The sequence below is a fragment of the Enoplosus armatus genome, chromosome 13 (genome assembly GCF_043641665.1).
Source record: "Enoplosus armatus isolate fEnoArm2 chromosome 13, fEnoArm2.hap1, whole genome shotgun sequence".
NCBI classification, from domain to species: Eukaryota; Metazoa; Chordata; class Actinopteri; order Centrarchiformes; family Enoplosidae; genus Enoplosus; species Enoplosus armatus.
In genome coordinates this window covers 10,063,646-10,077,865 of record NC_092192.1, presented here as the reverse complement: position 1 = coordinate 10,077,865, position 14,220 = coordinate 10,063,646, and the positions used below count along the sequence as shown (strand labels likewise).

The 14,220-nt window shown below is 42.3% G+C and overlaps 1 protein-coding gene across 2 annotated transcripts; it reads right to left on the bottom strand.

The window, feature by feature from the left end:
* Positions 1-359: 359 nt before the first annotated feature.
* LOC139294882 (fibroblast growth factor 13-like) lies at positions 360-11,537 on the bottom strand. Of its 2 annotated transcripts, none has more exons than XM_070916858.1 (5): positions 11,507-11,537; positions 6,560-6,670; positions 3,926-4,029; positions 2,423-2,621; positions 360-499 (listed from the first exon to the last, which is right to left on the bottom strand). In XM_070916858.1, the coding sequence occupies exons 1-5, from the start codon at positions 11,535-11,537 to the stop codon at positions 360-362; spliced, it is 585 nt and encodes a 194-aa protein (XP_070772959.1). The 2 variants fall into 2 exon arrangements, with proteins under 2 accessions (XP_070772959.1, XP_070772958.1); XM_070916857.1 differs by lacking the exon at positions 11,507-11,537 and adding an exon at positions 7,219-7,420.
* Positions 11,538-14,220: the final 2,683 nt, after the last annotated feature.

Sequence of the window (14,220 nt, the reverse complement as noted above, 5' to 3'; positions counted from 1 at the left end):
CCCTCCCTCTTTTCTCCCTCCCTCCCTCCCTTGTTCTCTCTGGTTATAATACAGCAGGAAGAGTAGTCAAGGGAAGAGATTCACGGGTCCTGCCCTCTGCAGACCAGAGCAGCAGAGCCAGATGGATTGATTGTCCTTGATTTATTTACATCACAGTCAGTCACAGTGGGCTCCGTTAAGTGGAAGAACACATTCCTGTCCTCCTTCCTTTTCTCCGCGCCTCCTCCTACCCCTCACCAGCCTGATGTGTGGGCATGTCGGCCTGAGATCTGTGTGTGTGTGTGTGTGTGTGTGTGTGTGTGTGTGTGTGTGTGTGTGTGTGTGCGTTTGTGTGTGTGTGAGGTGTGAGGGGTGGGGGGCTAGGACAAGTCATTGTTGCTGGGCGACTTTCCTCCGCCGTTAAGTAGGGCTGAAGCGCTGCGACTCTTGGTCGGCGTGCCGCTGCCTGACCGTGAGAGTTCTGTCAGGTCATGGAGGGAGGGCTCCCGATACATGGCCACTGTACACACACACACACACACAAGACAAGAATCATTCATTAAATTATTAATCAAGTTGTTGGTCTAAATGAATCACTCAGGTTTGGTATGCTTGCCTCGTTCAGGCAGTGAGGTACATTTAGTTCCCCCGCACGTAGATAACTGAGAGCTTTGTTTTATGTCAAGTTTAATTAATTCTGGTTTTAGAACAAGTTCTGACTATACTGTCAAAGGGGAATTCCTGCAATGCTAAGCTAAGTTTTAAACTGTAATGCAATGATCCATAAAAATATAAGTAATGATGATTTCCAGTCTTTGATCAGCATGAAATAAAAAATATAAACAAACAAATGATTCTTTCATAAAAGTATAATTTTGTTTTCTTTCCTTCAACCTGCAATTGCAGATTCTTTTGGCCACTTGGAGGCAAAACGCTGCAATGCAACACTGACATAAATCACCATTTAAATTGCAAGCCATTTAGAAAACAGTTGCCTATTTACACACCCAGCAGATACGGAGCAACATTAGCATTTATTTGGAGGCGTGTTTGTGTCCATCTGAAGAACGTAAGTCCAATATTCAATCTCCTTTAGCTTTGTTGTGCTCTCCTCTAATTTCTGAGGGAAATACCTATCTCTTTAGCTGCTAGATTCTCCACTGTGTTCACCTGCTAACTAACTTTGTCTGTCTGCCGGTTGGTGCTGAGCAGGTAGCTCATTTGTTTGTTCTTTTCTTCATTGATCTGTTTCCAAAATGTGTATTTACATTTTAGTGTGCATTTTCTTGCATTCACTCCATGTCTTTAGGGTGTGCTTTCATCTCTGTATTGTGAACATATTTTTGTGTATACAGTATGTTGAATACAGGAACAAAAATGAGATTGTCTCATGACCTCACAATGCAAAAGGATTGTATTTCACACTTATCTTGGGCACAATAAAGGTCCTACATGAACAGACTAAGTGTTTGACTTTTGTCTGGTTGCTCTGTCTGATTTGAAGTTGGAAAAAAAGTGGTGTAATGTATTTCCATGCACCAATCAGAGAACAACAATCAGAGTCAAAGACTGATGACAGTGGTGAGATTGTTTGCTTATGTTGCCAGGGAGACGCCGCTGTCAATCAATTCTGATCAAAGCACACCCACAGAGTCCTGATGAAGCAGATGAGTTTTGATGAATGTCAAACTTATTGAATAATTAAGGATGTTTTTCCTCACATTAACGTCGATTGTTGCTTATTTAATCATGAAGTTTTAAGATCCTTTCCAGACATCTTTTAAAGGGCTGGAAAACCTGTTTTCTCAATCAGCTTCCTACTATGAATAATGGGATCCTACATGAACACACAGTTTTGGTTATTTCACATACGAAATATCTCTGTTTCTGCTTTTGTCCTTGCAGGTCTCAGTTGGAAAAATGTGATGCCACATATTTTCGTGCATCAATCAGAGTTCAGCAATACTTGCATCAAAATGTGATGTCAGTTTTGGTGCTGTTTGCTTAAGTAGCCAGGCCACTGTCAAACAAATCTGATCAAACCACACCTACATAGTCCTGAGTTTATGACTATCAGCTGTGTAAATGTATGTGTCCTGGACGTTTTAAGTCTCCATCACACGTCTGTAAGTTGCATGCTGGACCATGACTGGCTTTCAAACTAGGTGTGATGTTATGAACTCAGATTTAAGGTGAGCACAAAGAAACTCTGTCTCACTTTTCAAACATCCAAGTGAAGTAACAATAAGCAAAACACATTTTTAAGTAGAGGGTTTGATGTTATAGAGAAATTATTTTGAAGTTTCCAGGTGCTTTAAACAAGAGTTTAAAGTTGTTTAGAAATATGTATGTAAGTCCACTTTAGCTTAATTTAGACTTTAGTCTGCTGCTGCCTGTGAGATGTTGTACCACTAATTGGTTTAGTGCAGTTCACTAGTCTTACCTTTGAGCGGTTTCGGTATGAAGTGTGCGGCGGCCTTGTTCTTCTTGACATGGTTCCCCTTCATGATTCCACCCTCCTTGTTGAGGCCCAGGTACCAGGCCCGACCTGAGGCCTGCTGCCGGTACAGCATGGAGGAGTAGGTGACGTAGTAGTTCTCAAACACCGACTCCTTGAACTTACACTCCGGGGTAAAATGTTCCTGATGGGAAAGTGTGACAGGTATTAAAACAAATCAGAAAAGAAAGAAGACGAGAAGGTGATTAAGTAGACATGGAGAGATGGGGGGCGTTAGCCGCAGAGAAGGAGCAGAGTCACAGGAGGTATGACTTTGTTATGGCAACTCCATTAAACAGTGTTCAATCATTCCTCCATATTGCCATCAGTGTATTCATCCATCAGTTGGTCCGCTACTTGAGTCATTATCTCAGCCAGGCTGTGGTCTCAGAGAACAAACTGCACCAACTTAGGACAGCTGACATTTGCATTTCCTTTTTCCTGCATCTCCATAGCAACCGGCTACTCCCTTGAATACCAACCAGCCCACTGAGAGAAAGATGGTGCCCAGGTTTGCCGGGGGAAACAGAAAGATACAGAATGCTATTTCTCTCGATCACCCATTAATCTTGTATGAATTCTGATGAAGTTGTGTGTGTTTATAATCTTCAAGTAGATTCAGTTCGATGAGACAGACAAATGTGCCTTGTGTGTTTCTATAAATATTTTGTGTGTTCATATTCGGTATTTAATATGAGGTGAGAAGATGAAGTGATATCAGTGTTATGACTGAAACCAAGGCAACCCCAAGCATCCAGGACTGGACATGATGGGCCAGATACTGTGGTGGCATACGTGCCTGCACAGGCGTAGCAGCATTATTACATCGAGGTGTGTGCCATATTTCTATTTCCTTTTGTTATTTTTCATCTTTTGCTCCTGCAGCCTTGTTTAGATTAGAAGTGCGTGTTATTTTTGTTGATTCTTTTTTTGTTATTGCATCTACACCACCCACCATCACCGCTCAAGAGCTAAAGTGAGGCACTTAATGCACTGCACTGCAGCCAACACTGGCTTCTGACCTGTCTGAGAGAATGTATGCACAGTGGAGATGTACGTGTAAATCTAGCTGGGAAAGAAAGAAAGAACACATTTCAGGAGCCATGTGTAAATGGATGCAAAGTCATCTTCCTCTCAAAGAATGGCTGAAGGGAGATAAACAAAAGGAGGCTGGAGGATGATCTGAAATCAATCCTGAGAAGCCACAATATCAGTAGATAGATAAGGGAGGCTCAGACACTGGATTATAGCACCCAGTGGCAGCTGACTCACAAGGCACCACTGTAGTTAAAGTATTGATATGATGATAGGATGATAATGAGACTGGTCACACTGAGAGCTGCTGCTTCATTACTCAAACCGACACAAAGAAGAGATTTTAGTCTCTAACGGTCCGTAATGATGATGATGGTGATGATGGTGTGTGTCTGTGAGTGTGTAGTGACCTACAGAGGTGTAGAGAAAGCCTTCGTTGTTCATTGCCAGATAGAGTTTGGTCTGGACGCCCTGGATGGCCACCACACGAAGCCCCACTGGGATCAGGTTGAACACAGCTACGTATGCACACATAAACCCACACAAACACATAAACCCACACACACAATAAACACACAAGCACACGCAGCAAACAAAACAAGCGCTCACACAGTGAACACAGAGGGAAACAGACAGAAAAATCCTCATCAATATCAATGTAGCATCTGGTATGATGACACCTCCATTTTGCCACAGAGAAGCTATTTTACAAGGTCAGTCAGGCGCTAAGGCTACTGTATTACACTGATGATTTAGCTCCTGATATTAAACGTGGGATGAAAAGGCTAAGAATTATGAAAAGGCACATAGCAAAGCAAGGTTTGGTATACATTCGGCCATGCAAGAACAAGTTTCAAGAGAAAAGCCACAGAGTCAGAGCTATCTCTACTCTCATAAATGAAAATATTCCTACTAGGGCTACAACTAAGGATTATTTACACTATCAACTAATCTGTCTGATATTCTTTCTGTTAATCATTTACTCTATAAAATGTCAGAAGGTAGTGACAATTTCCCACATTTAAAGGTGACCTTGAAATGGCTTGTTTAGTTTGAGCAACAGTCCAAAACCCAAACATATTCAGTTTACAATGACTGTTGTCTTATTGACACTGCAAGGTTCAAGCTGCTTTGACACTGGCTGTTTTGGAGTTTTACAGCACAATTCATCAACATAAGCAATTTAAACAATATTAATCTGTCACACTCTTAATACATTACAGTGAATATGACATTAAAGCACTGTCTGATCTAATCTATATGTATTTCCAGGCATGTTAGATGAACAGATAAAGGATCTACAGTACATTTAAAGCTTCATCAGATTCACATTTTTTAGGTGTATCGGAAAATTACATCACAATACTGATCCTATCACATTCTTTATTGTTGTTGTTGTTCTCAGTGGTTTGCATTCAGTAGGCACAAGCAAAGTTATTTATATGTTTCTACAGTAAAAGCTGTGTAGCAGGGATATCATTATTCCAGACAGTTTGATGAGTCAGGCCCTTGTTTAATTACATTCATTTAGCCAACCATGTTCTTTATTCAATTCAAAGGGCTTTACTGGCATCAACGTTTCATAAAACAATGTCGCCAAAGCTTCAAAATACAATTAGGCCAAATATTTGGACAGTACACAATGACAGCAATATGATCGTTAACAAAAAAAAACATTTTATAATGACTGTGGTTATATTGAGACGTGGATTACACAGATTATACATTCAAATCCAGTCACGGTCGACTGATTTCACGTGGGTGGGCGTCTACGTGATGTATACACCATGTAATCATCCAATTAAAGAACACGCTTCCTTTATGGCCACGTCTCCCTCTTTGTACACACAACAGTTGGTGGCCTCAGAAGTGACAGAGATTAATGCGTGATGCTGGCAACACCAACCGTGCGCGAGAAAGAGAGTGATTGCCGCCTGAACCACGACAACAGGACTGAATTAGCCGAATCAATCACACGCTGTAGCCTGTGTGCGTGTGTTTGTGTGACAAAGAGAATGAGATACAGCCAGCGAGAGAAAATGTGTTCACTGGATCTTTCATTATTTCAGCGATTTAAAACGTTGCACTGTGCGCCCTGTGGATATTTAATCGATTTCTTTAACTGGGAAACATTTAACACAGATAGATTAAATGAACACTGTTGCTGAGTGACTGTCAGACAGATTTCCACTGGGTGACGTTTATTTTTAAATTGGATTTAAACTGGCTTTGGATGATAACACCAAAGTGGTTATATGGGAAGTAATTTAAAGCAGACCATGCAATCTTCAGTATGTTGCAATGTTCTGTTGTAAGTTGAAGTTATGTTCAATATCAAAAGAGAGCTTGGTTTCAGTCTCTACTGTGCAGTACATGTGTTTATCTCCCGTTACTTTATAAGCTCTAAAGATCCCAAATAGAGGTATTAAGACTACATACCGTCTGCTGCTCAGATACACTGAGAATCTTAAAGATTTACCAGGATGTACCAGGACAGAAAAACTGTTTACAAGCATTTTGAAGACTGTTTATAATTGTTGCCAGCGTTGGAGTAAATGTCTTTCCATTTATGGTAACTTAAGTTTTCTAAAGCCGACTTTAGAGCTGAAATGATGAGTTCATTTATCCAGAAGTCAGTCGACAGAAAATGTATCTGGAATAATGATGATAATAATAATGAAAATAGAAATAATAAAATAACAATGATTCATTATTAAAAGTAATTTTCCCAAACATCTGCTGGTTCCAGTTTCTCATATGTGATGATTTGGTGCTTTTCTTTGTCATTTCTGATAGAAAATCAAATAACTTTAGGTTTTGGACTGTTTGTCGGATAAAAAAAGCAATTTGAAGATGTCACCTTGAAATCTGGGAAATCCAGATGGACATTTTTCACTATTTTCTGACATTTTGTAGCCAAAAGACAGTTATCTGCAGATTAATCGACAATGAAAATAATCAGCAGTTGCAGGCCAAGTCAGTGTATATGGGAAGATTTGGATGGCCAGTGCTCTTTTCAGTATGTCCAAAGGCCAGAGTTAGACTTACCATAGGTGCTGTCTTCATCCTTGGTGCCATCAATGGTGCCATCAGGCTGCATCTGCAGCTGGAAGCCCTGGCTACTGGAAAGCCTGGTCACAATGCCCTTTAACTGGGGCTCTGAGAGGAGGAAAGGAGAGGAGACACATTAAGTGGAGTCATTCCTTAGTACTGTCATGTGATCACATGTATCAAATCCAGGAGTCTCCAGGAAGCCGGAAGTGTCAGAGGAGGAGAAGTTGTTTCTACTCCCCATCGCTGGGCCTTGAGGGCCCAATATCGATCCCTGACCCCGTACATTGTGGCGCACACTAGAGTCACAAGAACTGACAGATGTGGTAAGGAGTAGCTCAAGCTCTGTTTAAATTAGGATCCTGTTTTTCTGAGATCTCCGTCTGCTATCATAGACACGCTGCTACAACACTTTGCTGCGGGACAATACAAAGTTATTTACATGAGATGTTTGTGGTGTCATGCAACAGGATTAATTCCTGAGCCACTGCCAGGAGGAGACTATCCAGAGTGTGACGAATGATGAAGTGATGAAGGAGCAGCCTGATGAGAGAAAATGGTGTTGGTTGAGGGTGATGATGGTAATGATGCTGGTGGTGGTGAGGATGGTTGAGGTGGTGGTGGCTCTCCGACTTTTCTCTCCCCGACTCTCAGACCTGGTGGCCGCCTTCTCTTCCGTTTCTTCCTCGATCCAAACAATTTGACACGCGAGAAAACGTTCAGCTTGCTCGGCTTCTCGTTTGCGCCTTTGCTGTTGCTCGGGCTGCCGCTGCCGCGGCAAGCATTCGCCTTCTCCCGCTCCCTTGCCTGCCGCTTCTGGCGGATCAGGGAGCTGGCGATAGCCGCTGCCCGGGACATGTTCCCCCGGTGGAGTGAAACAAGGCTGTGCGTCCCGGTTGCAGGGGGGGTTCGCGGATAAGGCGGTGGGGGTGTGTGGGGTGCGGGGAGAGGGTCTACACCACCCACGGCTCAGTTCGCATCACACCCCGGCCGCTGCAGTCTCGCAGATATCCGTGATTTTAAAAAGCGTCCAGAATCCTCCATCGGTGCGTCCGGGCGCTTCATGGAAGTCGTTAAACAAATCCAATAATGTGCCAGTGAGTGAGCGTTAACGACACCGCCTCACAGCCCCCAAGCTGTCTGGTTCCCCCCTCAGGTGATTCTTCTGGCTGTCCCGGGAGAACGTGGAGGAAGAACAGGGGGTGCGTGAGGATCCAGCCCGGGTCCAAGAGGCGAATCAACAGCTTATACGCTGGTGCGAACGACACCGGGGGTTGTTGATGAAGATCACTGCAGCTGCTGCTCTGCACCGCTCCCCCGGTGATGCTCCGCTCCTCGACGCTGTCCGTGACAGAAATGCAGCAGCCGGAATGTTTGTCAATGAAACAGCTCCGGGCTGCTTCAGTGGGAAAGGGATCATGATGCAGCCGTGCCGTTCATAAAACTGCTGCAGCCCTGCCCGCCCCGAGGAAGAAGAAGAACGAGGAGGGGGGGTGGACGTGGGGGTATATGTGTGAACGTGTTATGCGTGTGTGTCTGTGTTGGGGGGGGGTGTCTGATGAGGGGGGGTTTGGGCAGCTCTTTCTCATAGGGCACCTGTAGCCCTGAACCCCACGTGGCATGATATTTACATGTTACACTGAATACTGATATGTGATAGGCAGGGAGATTGAGAGGGGAGTGGGGGATGTAATATAGGAGGAGAAAATAAGCAGTGAAATAAGAGTGAGCAGGGAGACAGACAGGTGATGAATGAGAGGATGAATAATGGAAAAGGGGGGCGGAAGAAAGAAAATTAGATATTGAGTGTGTGTAAGAGAGAGGGAGAAGCTTGTAGAAAACACACAACACACAAATGGATTGGGAAAAGAGGATGATGAATGAAAAGAAGGAAAAAATGAAGAGAGGCAAAAGAGTGAGAGAGATTAGTATTGAGTGTGCTGGAGAATGGACAGAGGGAGGAGGAAAAGAAATATTTCATATGAGGAGGCATGAGGAAATAAAGTACAATATGAGGAATAAAAATATAAATGAAATGAAGGGACAATAATGGAAGAGAGAGAGAGAGAGACCTGAGTGTTAGGAGAGAAAGTGGAGAAAGAGAGGGAGGGAGAAAGGAGGGGCTCTCATTTTATTTTGGTGCAGAGGTTCACCGCTGCTGAAAGGCTGCAGCGTGCAAGGAGGAGGTGAATAACGGAGACAGCACTTCAGTCTGGATGCGCTGTGTCGTTTTCTAAGATGTTCCCCTTTTGCATTCGCACCAGAGCAAGCGGCACACATACAGGAGCAATCAGCCAATTCATGCATGTCGGCTGGCCACAGGCAGCCCCCGCAGGGAAACAGATGCACAGCTGTCACCACCAGATACAGCTGCAATGGCGCATGGCAACTGCAACTCCAAGTGGTCTTGAGGAAGACGAGGCGGTGGACAAAGAGCTGACTGACTCACAGCGAAGGTCGACCCTGTGGCACCTGGCACCGAGCAGCAGGCAGAGCCAATGCATGCTGTTCGCCACTGCAAAAAGGTAGTAAAAATCGATGGCTGGAGAGCAAGAGGATGTGGTGAGCAGTAAATTACATGACTGAAGAGGAGGAAAACTCAGTAAGCTGGAGCACATTGTGAGAATAAGCCAGTGGGTGGAGGAGAAAGTGATGGACTGTGGACAGAAACTGGGGTCAGGACCTGGTCACTGATGTGGAGCCTTTGTCCTTGACTGAAGGAGTTGAAGTTACACCTTTGGCCTCCTGGTTAGGTAAGACCCTTGTAAATGTACAGATAAATATAGTTTGGGAGTTGCTGTACAGCTCAACCCACATGCTGTGCATTCCCTGAGAGACGACACTTCAGCCATGAAAACATTTCATAACCAATCTGTGATGTCATCTAAAAACATAAAAATATGAAAGCAAACACGTGCAACCACTGTAATGAAATGACTGAAAGCTAGGTCTAGTCCTTCATTTTTCATTCATGAGTTCCTTGCTTTTAAAACCACACTACGTGCCCCTAAAAGCAAAAAAGCCACACAAACAAGAGGTAACAAAATGTAACAGAACAACACAAGCTGCAGGGGAAAACAACCCAGATATATACAACTAATTCTCACCCTTTGCCTTAAATCAGCACAATACCAAATTGAAATGTTAAAGAAAACAAGCAAATCAATAAGTGAATCAATAGAAAGGCCATTAAACAAATAAGCAGCCAAACAACACAGAGGGGAGAATTAGGAAGATATTTGTTTCCAGAATTAAAAAACATCCCATTAAAATAAAGAGATAACCTTGATTAATTACTGAATAAACAAATTAAAGTCTATATGTGTAAACACAAACAACAAGTAGCCTCTAGGGGATAGATTGTTGCATCTATAGAATCAAGTGAAAATAAGGGATTTAAAAGATAAACTTCAGCTGTTGTCTATTCTACAGTTAAAAGTGTGTAAACTTCTTTAAGGTTTGGTTCGGGGTCCGTAGCGCCCCCTACAGGCAGTCGAATTTGACAAAAGAGGTTGGAGAAGAGGGAGTTAATCCTGACAGAGAAAACTACAGTTTATATTTACTGAAAATATCCAGAGAGAACACTTTTGTGTGTGATTCTCAGTCTAACCATGAATGCCAGTTAGAGTGTAATCATCAGGCAATAGAAACCCAGCAGCACACGGCAGTATTCATAGAGTTAAACACTTTGCAACAAACCGCTGAGGCCTTTAGAAGGTCGACCATCAAAAGCAGCAGTGAATGATGACATACGAATGTGTGCATCCATTACAGAACCATGAAATTGACGTCCTTTTTGGGACGTTTTGGTTAAGGTAAAAAGTTGTTTTGGTTGATCTTATTTTGGTAGAGGATAGGATAGGAAGAAACCGCCCTGCAGGCCGACATGGATTTTGACAGTAAAGGGATTAGTCTGAGTGCAAAGCGCTGGCACTTTTGAGTCAGGGTCTCTGAGGGCATTGGTGTTAACTCTTGTTACGCCAATTCAACAATTTATATAGCGCAAACTGAGACGAGAAGGTTGTGTCCCGTAAAAGGCAGAATGAGGAGGATTTGTGGTTGTGATTTGTAAACACATAGTGCATACAATGTGGCACCTGGTTGCTATGTTATATATATATATATATAGTCCCATCCTCACACCCTGCATGCTGTTATTGGTTGGCTGGGGACTCCACACCCAGAAACGCCCAGAACACAGCAAAATAAGAAAATACAGGCAGAGGGCAGGGTCTCTGCAGATACAGACACCACCACACTCCTAGTGGGTCAGTGCATTGAGAGGGATTATTTTCCTATACAGTGTTTTTTAGGAAAATCCTACTCTTTCTTCCTTTAAGTTCTGTAATATTTTAAAAGTCAGGGTTGTGAAAACTGCCCCAGGTACAAGTTTAGGATCTCAGTTCCTAAAACTCTTTATTTATTCCCAAGGCCAAAAAGGAGACAGTTGAATAATATTCAGAGCTTAAATTACAAGGTCATCCATTATGAATGTATGTATACAGTATGAGTGTATCCAATAAATATGTTTTGTTCAGAGCAGAGCAGAGCAGTCCCTCTCAGCAGAAGGGCGCGCCCGGCGCTGTTTTCAGCACCACGGACACTTTTGATTTAGTTACAAACACACTCTTTACTTAGTTTACTCCAATATGATCAATTGTGTTAAACACAACTTTATAAAAATCGAAAATTAAGTATTTAGAGAACATTTTAAGGTTGAAAACGAACTATGTGGAAAAGGCTATCAACAAAAGTCCCTTTAAAGACTTCTCGAGCGTCTGTTGACTTAACTACATGTTTATCGCTTCTCTCCCATAACAGCTATTCCCAAAGCACATTATAGTGCTAAGTTGCTGTGCTAATATTCGTACAGTTGCCTTTAAGAATTTCATAACAGGATTACTATAGAATCTCGATATTTCAGACCGTCGCCCCCGGTCCTACCTGAGGTCGATCGGCGGAGAGGGAAACTCATGCTGCGCCCGTGGAGCTCCGGAGCCTTGTGCTCATGGCTTTTCGCTTCCTGTTGAGCGCCTTGCTCGACGAAAAGAGGAGGAATTACCGAAGTTCAAGCTAGAGAATTCTCCACGGCATTGGATCCATTAAGGCCGCGCACATGGCTTTGACGGGAGATCATTACTGAACATTAGAGGCCATTAAGCCGTTGGAACCGGTCATTAATGATTCATCTCAAGGCCCCGCTGATCTGGCACAATAAGAGAGGGAGGGAGCCAGGAGGCTGTTCCCAAATCCAAGGATCTACCGAGGAAGCAGTGTGTTGTGTGTATTTGTATGTGTGAGTGAGAGCAGATTAACTATCAGGGGACACTAGTAATTGTAATAGTACATTTACAATACTGGACTCTCTGTTGGTCTCCCAGTGATCCTTAACCAGGTACACTCCATGTAACCATAAACTTTATCCAAAAACCTAAACATAATAGCCATCTAGTTCTCCACGCCAGATTTAATATATTTTTAGTGTTTCTGTCTACGTTAAGACCCTTTTAACTGTACTCTGTAGCCTGTCAGTGTCACATTAAGTTGCATTATGTTGCCTTGAAAATTCAGTTTAGGCCTATATCAAATGATTACTTTCATCATCAATTATTCTGCCAGGTATGTTCTTGATTAATTGAAAAGGAACAATATTAAGAAAACATTGTGACATACTCAAACACAGGTAAACTGAATGAATTTAGAGGAAAAAGTAAATCCTTAGCAACACTGCCAACACTGGCAAGTTACTTGCCAAACAATATGCTTTTTTTTTCTTCCCACAAAATATTTGAAATTCTAGTAGGGATCCCGAACTTTCCAAAGATACCAAATATGTCAGGCTGAATTCTGGGGATATGTGAATAAAATGATGCACTCAATACCTATTTCCATTTGATGCAACACTTCAACCATAAAAAACACAGAGCTTTTGGGTTTGAATATTCACCTCTGTGTGAACATCACATAGTTTCAAAGAATAGTTGGAACAAGATGGTACAGATGATATACGATGCTTTCACATTTGAATAAGAAGATTGAAACAACCTTTAAGCTGCTTAAGGGGAGAAAAACTGCATGTTAAGGCTCTAATCATAAACAAATACAAGTTATAATCCTCATCTAACACCTTGGAAAAAAGTAAGATCCAGCTAAATTCCTTGATTCGAAGGATTTTAAAAATAGACAAAGTCAAACAGCTTGCACACAAATACACAGAAACACAAACGCTTAATGGCTTTGCACTAGATCTCTAGTGGGTCTGTGGGCTATCCTCAATGCACACCATCACAGCACATTATATAGAAACCACACTTAGAGCAATGCTGCCAGTCCCGGATTACACACAGACTCTACATGGCCACCCATAACTCTATATTATCAGCCATTACATTGTTGTGCTGTCACAGTGCTTCCTGTGAAGCAGCCTGTTAAAACACAACAGCATCCACATTACTGAGATGATACAAAAATTATTACAGATTGCAGGGTGTCTATATACAGCACGTCAGGAGCCTATATAAGCAGTTGACGGCAGTGAAGCAGGATGATGTTGGAGAACATGCACACTCAGCAACTTGAAAAGTAAAGCTGACAGAGGAAGGAGTTATCTTTGAAATAAATGTGCTTCTCAGTCAGATTTTCCAAACCTCTGTGACTCTACAAAAAACAGTCTTTTCAGTGAAACTATCTTATTGTTGTTTTTGCCCACATAATTATTTCATTATGCACTGTCTTCCTGTGGCCAGGAAATAACTCTATTAGATCCAGCTGACGGATTGACTGGGTCACTGTGTGCCTGTGTTTCTCTGTGTTTCTGATTTATTCCTTTCTTTCTTTACTTCCTCCATGTGTCTCAACTAAACTGAAATCCATTTTAGCTTTAAACAAACACATAAAACCTCCCCAAATAGCTTTGTAGCCTTGGCTTGATATAGCAAACCACAAAGATGCCAGCAGGTACGTGTTGGCAAAGGTTCCCAGGCCAACAGCCAGGGCAGGTAGCCAGTATCCAGTCACTGTAGTCTATTAAAAAAGATTTTGGAGAATATCGGCTGTCATTCACTCCCAGTGATTCTAATTATCAGCCACTAGATGGCGCCGTATTATCAGATAAACTATTTACATCACTGTGCGTTAACACTACTGCCTGTTAAACTTCAGCCTGAGAGTTTATAGCCTGTGCTACCTTTGTAACCTGTTTCACCTTAGCAGGCATCCCAAACTTAGAAAAGGGAGCCACCATATTATATATCTTTATATATCTTCATTCTCATGTTCACCATACAGTCCAAAAGCCTTGACATTTTAATACACTGCATATAACGTCTTATTATAGGGCCGATCGCTGCCAACACTTCTTCGTCATTCTGACTATCACTTTTATTAATAATAATGCACTTGTTTTAGTGCCACACATATATTTACGTTGTATAAAAATAATCATAGTAATGGCAAGAATGTAGCATAGAAGAAAACATAGAGTAAACATTTTAAAACATTTATCAGACTTCATGGTTGCCACTGGCCAACTACAGAGAAAGAGTTTTGTCGCATTGAGAGCTCCATCACATCCCCGTCACATTTCTATTTTCATCCAGACTCCCAGGAGTCCCAGTTTATGACAGACCTCATCTACTGTAGCATACAGCAGGACAAAA